The sequence below is a fragment of the Cyprinodon variegatus genome, unplaced genomic scaffold (assembly GCF_000732505.1).
Source record: "Cyprinodon variegatus isolate N-32 unplaced genomic scaffold, C_variegatus-1.0 Scaffold109, whole genome shotgun sequence".
In the NCBI taxonomy this organism is placed as follows: domain Eukaryota; kingdom Metazoa; phylum Chordata; class Actinopteri; order Cyprinodontiformes; family Cyprinodontidae; genus Cyprinodon; species Cyprinodon variegatus.
Genome location: NW_015150562.1, coordinates 138720 through 147142, shown reverse-complemented (window position 1 = coordinate 147142; position 8423 = coordinate 138720). Strand labels below are relative to the sequence as shown.

The following is an 8423-nucleotide window of genomic DNA, read 5'->3' as shown; positions in this document are numbered from 1 at the left end:
TGATCCTTAAGACTCTTTGGGAAATACAGTGTCAACCGATGAGACCAAAAAAGAACTTTTGGAGAGCTCTGCATCTGGTAGGGAGCGAACACCGCATTTCAGAGAGAGAAGATCATACACATAGTGGAGATTTAGTGTAACAGTCTGTAGCTGCTTTGCACTTTCTTTATATAATAGAAAAAAAGAAGAAATGAGGTCTCTACCAGAAACTCCAGCAGGAGAATCTACAGCATTAAAGGTATAGAGGAGGCGAATTTTGAAAAGACCCACCCTCTCCACTTAAAACAAAATGCACATGCACAACCCTGTACCCGCTCCTGAGAGGGAACGCCTATTAAATGCATGTAGGAGCATGCAGGAGCCCATTTCTCCTTGTGCACGCTCTGTTTGAAAGTTGCTGTTTGCATCGCTCATACAAGCTTACTTTCCAAAAGAAGATTTGCAATTTTTCCACTATGTCAGACTCTCTAAGTAAAAATGGGGATGAGCACATTGGACGGCCTTAGGTAAACACTAGGACAATTAGGAGCACCACTTATTTTGATGATCCACCTGGAAAAAGATATCCTCTGCTATACCTTTAATATCTGCTCTATTATCATAATGTCGTTTTTAAATTAAATGTGTGAACTCAAGTAAGAGTTGCACCTCTGAAATGTCTCAGGAGTGAGGGAAGAAAATGAACAAAAGCCTAAAAGAAACGCACCTTGTTTCTATTCTAACATCAGATAACTTAGATTTTTCACCAAATCCTAATGTCAAACTGACCCCACACATACTCAGCTAGCCAGGCTTGTCCTGCCTTGGTAAACTGCATATGAGCACCTTCAGGTTCACTGGCTAATGGATGTTATTTTGGTCAGGATGGATTAGCTGACTAAGCCTCCTTGTGACTCTGCAGTGCCTGTTTGACTGAATTTAGGTCTACTGCTGGATGATGCATTTCAGAAAAGATTTCTAAAGGAATTCATATAATATTCTGTCCATGAGTAGCAATAGATGTGTTTTTCATGCAGACTCAAAAGTTTGCTTCTTTTTGTCAGAAAGTTTAAACTGAATTATTCAAACGGTATTCTACAGATCTGAGCTGCTTTTTTTTCTCTCCTTTCAAATGGCCTGTTCTCTCTGAGCATCAGCTCCAGGTATGATTCGCTCCGGTTCAGAAGCCAGAGCCGCCTCACGCAGAACAACCATGTGATCCTCCGCTGCATGGAGCGACTGGTCGATCCAGTCCATGCTGCCGGACATGTGACAGGCGTTGCGGGTGACCAGCACCAGGTGGCTGACTGAAAGGAGCAAAGCAGTGGCTCTGAGGAGAGACAAGAGGAGCACATTTAAATTAAAAGCAGATGTTTGTAAAATGAATATATATGGAGTTAAAAATCTTTGCATTAAGCATTCAGATGGGACAACCTGGCATCCAGCAGGATTGGATCCAGTGGAGGGTACATTGACCTGACCACATCATCTACTCTGTAAGAAAGAAAATGAGAGACCAAGTCAGCGGGTGTTAGAACTGTAATAACAACAAGCACTGTAAGACTTATTACCTTGGACTGATCCGTTTGGCCACTGTTATGATGTCACTCAAACTGGCTGGTGCTTTGACCTTTGCCCCTGATCCCATTGTCATGGCCACCAACTTTTCAGTCAAAGTGTGACAAATCTGTGTGTGGAACAGCATGATCAGAAAGGTCAACCATAAATAAAAAAGCACACTGGAAAACAAGTGAACTAATCTTCTAAAGAAAAAGGTATTTCCCCATATTTTAAGCTGGTAAGAATTTGCCATCGAAATGAAATAATTTATGTTTGGAAAAAGAAAAACTGAATTCTCTTATTTAAAGTGTATTAAATGTATTTCTCTCATTCTAAGAGGAAAATACTGAAGCTGTTGGTGGATCAGTTTATTTACGTGCTCAAATTAAGGACAAATACTTATTTTAAGAAATATTTACTTATTTTTAGAACAACAGGTCAATAAAACAAGGTTAAATTTCCTTTAGTTAATTTACCTTTAGAATAGAGATACAGTGTGACACCAAGCCGCTGTTGAACACAAATTCATAGTTACATTAATCAACTTGAACAAAAATTAAAATGCCATCAGTAGTGTCATAAAAATGGTTTTAAATCCATCCTAAAAAGAGTGCAGGCAGACATACGATGCGTCCTCTATCCAGTCCTCATTCTCCAGGATGGCTTCGATGTGAGGGTTCGTGATGACCACGTCGTCTAACTCCAGCTCGGAGGGCTCGCTCTGTGTCTCCATGGCGCCGATCAGATCCACTGTGGGTCTGTCCGACAGAGACACAGGAACTAAATGAAAGCCTGCAATAATGTTTCATCAATGCAGGGATTTGATGTGAGAGAAGAAAGTTGTTTTTCAAACTAAAGCACAGAACGGCATCTTTGGATTGTTAAGTAACGATGAGGATGACCTTATTGACTCAGTGATTGAATTGAGAAAGCTTCCTGGAGAGGTGGCGAAACGTCTTCAAATCTTGAAAACCAAGTCCAGTGGATATTTTTTTGAATTTTTACGGAATGACTATGACCTGGATGACTGAGAACCTTCATCAGCAGACTCAGTGATTTATGAGACTGTTTCTTCCAACCATGTCCAGGACTGAGGGAGGCTTTTGGATCAGAGGTGAAATGTCATGAAACAAGAGAATAAGTAGAGCTGCCTCAGTACTTGCATTAAGTGGTGATCTTAAAGTCTAATTTTCTCCATAAAGGGCAGACGGATGACCCTTTCTTTCCAAGAAGCGACTTTAATTCGGTTATTGAGCATTATGATTAGTATTTGCTGGATGGATCTGGAGTTTTTCTTTTTTATTATTGGTTTTCCTCAATCTAAATAAGATGTTTTTCTTAAGTGCATTTTTTCTTGAATTGAGGTAAGTGAGACACTTGACCAATGGAAAAAGACAATTTATATTTTAAATAAGAAAAAAACATTGCATTGTCTTATTTCAAGTGCATATTATCTAATTATTGTATTTTAAGAGTAAAAAATACAAATTTCATTGGCAGATAATCTTATTTACCTACTCAAGTTAAGAGTTAATATACTTTACCGACATTTTTACTTATTTCTAGATTTTTTTGCAGTGCAGCTCTGGCATAAATTACCTGACTTAATTTGGTTGACGTGTTGAGGTGATTTGTATCACCCAGTTTTGGCAAGATCTGGACAAAAAAAATAAATGATAATATATACTAGGCGGATAAATGTGTAATGGATATAGAAGCATTTACAAAATTAAAATATGCAAAAAACAACGGGCTTAAAATTAAAAACTGCATCATTCACCTGCATCATGATTTAAAATGACAACTAATGTGTCTTTTAATGCAAAAAAAATCTAAACATAGAGGAAGACAATTTTTGGTTATTTAAGAGGAATAAAGCTATGTTCTATGTTTGTTCTCCACCTCCCAGAGACAATGTTAAATATGTTTTCTTTCAATAAAAATAAAAGTTGGCCAGACTACATTCTAGATTCTAACCAGAACTGCTTCTCTCCCTCTCAGCAGCACCACTGCAAGGGGGGATGACCCTGAAGTGCTGACAGGATATATCAGTTTGGATGTGGAAAGGAGTTTTATTTGAAAAGGAAGGCCTGTTTTATGGTAACGACAATTAAACCATGAAAAATCCCTGCCTTATATTGGGTCCTATTTGTACATCTTAAGATATGCTGCTGTAAAAATGTTAATCTTTGATATCTCTAATTTAGATTCAGATTAATTTACACATACAAAAAATATTAACAATAATGTACAGTTAAAAACTGTATAGGAAAGGTTAAGGAGACCCTAAGGTCTTATAAGACACCTATCCTAAGACAAAACAATTTATAGTAGCACAAATAGACAAGTAGGAATATTTAATGCATTAAAATATACACATTACGTTTTATTTGTGAATAGCATTTAGCTGTTTATAAAAAGAGTGAATCGTTGTTGCGGATTAAAGAGCTGGTGGTAGTGTGTTCCAAATAAAAGGCACTCTATATGTAAGTGATGTTCTGCATAATGGTAAATATAGGTCACTAGACTTAATGTGTGTGTATATGAGAAGAATGTGTAAACAAACAATGAAAAATTATAGATATATAGTATACAGTAAATACGTGTAATTATTCCTATATACGTAAAGGAAGGCGTACGATATAAATGTTTACATTATTTATTGTCTTCTATAAAAAGAGGAGCAAATGAAGAGAGTCTATTTGAGAACTTCATTATAAACATTTGAATTATATGAATCTTATAAAGATATGATTAACAGGCCGTACAGCAATATGTTTTATATGGATATATTAAACTATGATATAACGTCATGATACAAGAATGGTTAATAAAATGACCAACTCTACTTAAAATAAATGTTTTATTTCATTGTGTTTCTACAAACAAGTGCAGTATGTTGCTTCCAACTTAAATTTTCATTAACAATAAGTCCTAAAAACTTGGTTTGAGGCACCGGATTAATTCTTAAGCCGTTTATAAATAATTTGATCCCTTCTTGAATGTATGTATTTTTTTTTCTACTAAAAATCGTTAACTTAGTTTTTCGGATATTAGGTGAAAGTTCATTAACTTTAAACCATTTTTGAAATCTTATATGATGAGAATCAAATTAGAACCATTAGAATTTAAGCATTATTAGACACAGTGAATACCTATTAACTTGTACTAATCCCTCAGTATTCATCATATTTACTAAAAGGAGGCGAATCAAGATAGAAATAAATTCTTAAGGTTTGTTAGAAAATCTATGATGTGTTTAAAAATAGAGGTAGATGCACATTAAAATTAGTTTTCTTAGCGTCCTTAATATATATCTTATCAGTTAATATCACTGTCATACAGGGATCTCTAAACATATTTTTCACTGGTTTTTCAGGCTCCTAGAGTTATTTTTTTTTAAAGCTTTTTGGGAGGGGCTTCAGATGCATTTTTACTAATTTTTCCTGTATCTGATTATCACAAATTACATTGTGCATTAGAAGTGGACAGATAAGGACAAAATATGACAAAATAAATCTAAAATGGCTGGATAGTGTGTAACTGAAATGCTTTAAAAGAAAAAAAAATCCAGGTAAGACCAGGGACAGGACATTAAATGTATCATTCTTTGGTTATTTACTGTGGGACAGATGTATATGTTGGCATTCACCGTCTTAGAACTAAATGTCACATTTCTTTACTGACTTTGAGTCGAAGTGGTGCAGCAGGTCATGAGGATGGCAGTAACGATGTCTGCACACCACCACCAGGGCAACGAAAGAGGCCAGGAAGATGGTGGCCAACACTCCTATGGCCAAGATCACCACTGTCTCCATGGGGAACCCTGAGTCCCACCGCGTCTGACAGCAGCAACTCTTCAGGACGACAAGAGTCCAATCACAGATTGGCTGATTGTCCGAGCTTAACTTACAGACAGATGCTTATCTGTGGACGAGAGGATAATTATTAGTTTTAGCCTGATTGGCGACAGCTAGAGATGGGTGACGTTATTCCCCCACTTCAGAATATTTCTGGCAGAAATGTTAGTTTGAACTATAACTCTAAAACCCATGTGGAGAGCACAATCAGCAGCACTTAGTCTGTGTGGAAATATGACACACTGAGTATTTGAAGAGACCATTCTGCTTTATAGTTTAACCAGAACAAATCATCAACATCAAAATATTTAATGGCACATTAAGTCAAGAGCTTAAGTTTGGTAAATGATTTCCAGGCCGAAGATAAAAGTTTCAACAACGCACCTTGATCTTTGATTAAACCTGTACTACCAGGCCAAAACATGACAAAAATGAATTTTTTTTTTATATCTTTTTAATAAAATAACTTTTCATAGATTCACATTCTTTGTTAAAGCACCATCTTTTAAATTTTAAAGTAACTGGCCCACACCCGACATGACACTATGGACAGTTTTCAATGAATTGAGATAATTTTGGATAGTAAAAACGTCCCCAAAACAGTTTTTTTTTCTTCAAAGCAAATGAAAAGACTAGAAAGAAAGTGGTCATGAAGTCTCAAAGAAGATAAAAGTCAAACGAAATAACATTCTGTAAAATATTTGTTGTGTTACGATGTGATAAAGCCTAAAACATCTGGCTTAATATTCTACAATCTTGTAATCTAATTCATTCATTTTTTTTAAAGTCACAGTTCAAAAAAGGTAGTAAAAAACTCCATAGTGAAAGATGGTGATGGCATCATCATCATCTGGGAATCTTTTCACCTCCTTCAGATGAAACGACTTGTCAAAGTTGATCGAACTATGATCACCTCCAAATACTGGTTCACTTTGGAGAGAAAACCTTTTATTTTTTCCTCCTAATCTTTTAGATTTCTAGACCTTTTTTAAGGAAACGTGAATACATAAATAATAAGTCAGGATGTTGGATTCTGACAGACTACAGGGAAAGTCAACTTTTTATTTTCCTTACCATAAATTTCAGGTTTTCAGTGTGGTTATAGAGGAAAATTGTAGAAAAAGGAAAAACAATCTATCAAAGCCTCACAGTTTCACATATTTTCTCAATAACCAATCCAGCCTTGACCCATCACTTTTATGTTGTAAAAAATGTTTGCATTAATGCTGTTATCCATACATATCTATGCATGAATAATAATCAATGAGCATGCTTAAAAGCAGTTGTGTAGTTTATGAATATGTTTCCAAGACATAGTGGCTAAACTTCTAACATTCCAACATGGCAAATCTGCATTTTTGCCTGGATGATTGTGTGAGATTACAGCAAAGAATGTTGTAATTCTTTAATCTGATTAATTTGTGTTAAATTAGCAGTATCATAAAGGGCTTTGTCCAGCCTGAGAAACTTTTCATTTGTCACCAATAGTTTGGTAAAATCTGCTCAGAACTCTGCAAAATAAATAAATAAATAAATGCTTAAAGTTATCCGAGGTATAGGCTGTCGCTGATGCATATACAGCAAAACAGACTTTTTTACAAGCAGAATAATTGAAGACATAAAAAGCAATGGCATTGTTGCTAAATGAAGCAAACCTTGGCTTTCCATTGAACTGTAGCAGTGATAAAGCAGTGTTTTATTGATCAGTTAAGGCTGTTGTTTAGCTGCTCCAGACTAAATAAAATAAAGAAAAATCATTGATCAGCTTATAACATTCAACACACAATGTTTTTTTTTAATTATTATTATTCCAATAATGAAATCTGAAGCACTTTCAAAGTTATTATCTAACACTTGGAAGTATAAATACACAAGAAGCAATAAGAACGCATGAGGAGCTATTTTAATAATAATAAAAAACTTTTAAACCACATAACAAAAAACCAACAAACAAAAAACAGCAACTGCCTTTAAACAATAAACCGAAAAACTCACGCCCACACTTTTTCTTTTTCAAAGAACAATATCCTAAAGCAAACTGTAAAAGAAACTTAGAAAGCCATGTCTTAAAGTTAACCTTTGCTTTAAAAAAACAGATGAACCGATATGATGGTTTCTTACCTGAACATTTTATTTCATCTTTTTACGGATTCCTTTTAGGAGAAAAAAAGTTTTCAATATGGGGGCGGGGGCGCGGAGACGGCACCAACATCCCCAGACCTGAAACGTGAACGCGCACAGAGTCTGTAGCAGTAGCTCATGTGGGGGTGTACTCATGATTAGTGAAGCTGATATGGCAAGCTATTGTATTATATAATCTTACAATTTATTTATTTATTTTTTAAGGTTGTAGTGTCACGCTAATTGTTGAGAAAACTATGTTCAACTGAACAGAAATTTCTGACATATGGGCCTACATACTTTTCTCGCTTTTTAAAGGGAAATTCAAGTTTTCCACTTATCATTTGGATAAGGAACATGTTAAAGATAGTCACTTTTCTATATGTTTTATAGTAAACTTACCATAAAAGTTATATGGACTGGCAAATATTTTCTATGTTAGTCCTGAGCAAAACATCCAGAAGGAATAAATAATGCAACATGAATTTATGTTAGTTAGTGGTTAAAGAAAACATGCAATTTTTTAATAGACACATGAAACATCAGATCTGATCATCTGATCAACTTCACTGGCCAAGTGTGCGCCCCTAATGATGAGTTTCACCTCAGTTTATGAACACATACACATATTTATATGCTACTCTTGGTGATTATTGCCGTTTAGAAAAAGAAAAAATATATATACATATATTAGTCAGTCTTCCTTATAATCTTGGGAGTTATCTGTTACAGTCTAAAAACATGCTTCCTTGGAAAATTTGACATCAGATGCCCATCATGTTTGTTCAAATTTAATGATGACATTTTACTGGCCCACAGAAGACATATTGCAGACACATGTATTCCACATACTGTAGGCCACGCATTTTGTTTGCCTGTTGCCTTGCAACAGAAAGGTATTGG

The 8423-nt window shown here is 35.2% G+C and overlaps 1 protein-coding gene across 1 annotated transcript; it reads right to left on the bottom strand.

The window, feature by feature from the left end:
- Window positions 1-366: 366 nt before the first annotated feature.
- On the bottom strand, window positions 367-7642 carry tmem98 (transmembrane protein 98). Its single transcript, XM_015374851.1, has 7 exons — window positions 7521-7642; window positions 5227-5466; window positions 2166-2297; window positions 2016-2049; window positions 1551-1666; window positions 1414-1473; window positions 367-1309 (listed from the first exon to the last, which is right to left on the bottom strand). Exons 2-7 carry the CDS (start codon window positions 5355-5357, stop codon window positions 1108-1110), a joined length of 675 nt encoding a protein of 224 aa, XP_015230337.1. The 5' UTR covers window positions 5358-5466; window positions 7521-7642; the 3' UTR covers window positions 367-1107.
- Between the last annotated feature and the right edge of the window lie 781 nt (window positions 7643-8423).

Bases quoted from the DNA above. Each gene is read 5' to 3' on its own strand.
- tmem98 (XM_015374851.1), bottom strand. From the start codon at position 5,357: ATGGAGACAGTGGTGATCTTGGCCATAGGAGTGTTGGCCACCATCTTC. The intron at 1,667-2,015 runs GTAAATTAACTA...TTCCACACACAG, and splicing joins ACTGTATCTCTATTCTAAAG to ATTTGTCACACTTTGACTGA. The intron at 1,474-1,550 runs GTAATAAGTCTT...TCTTTCTTACAG, and splicing joins GCCAAACGGATCAGTCCAAG to AGTAGATGATGTGGTCAGGT.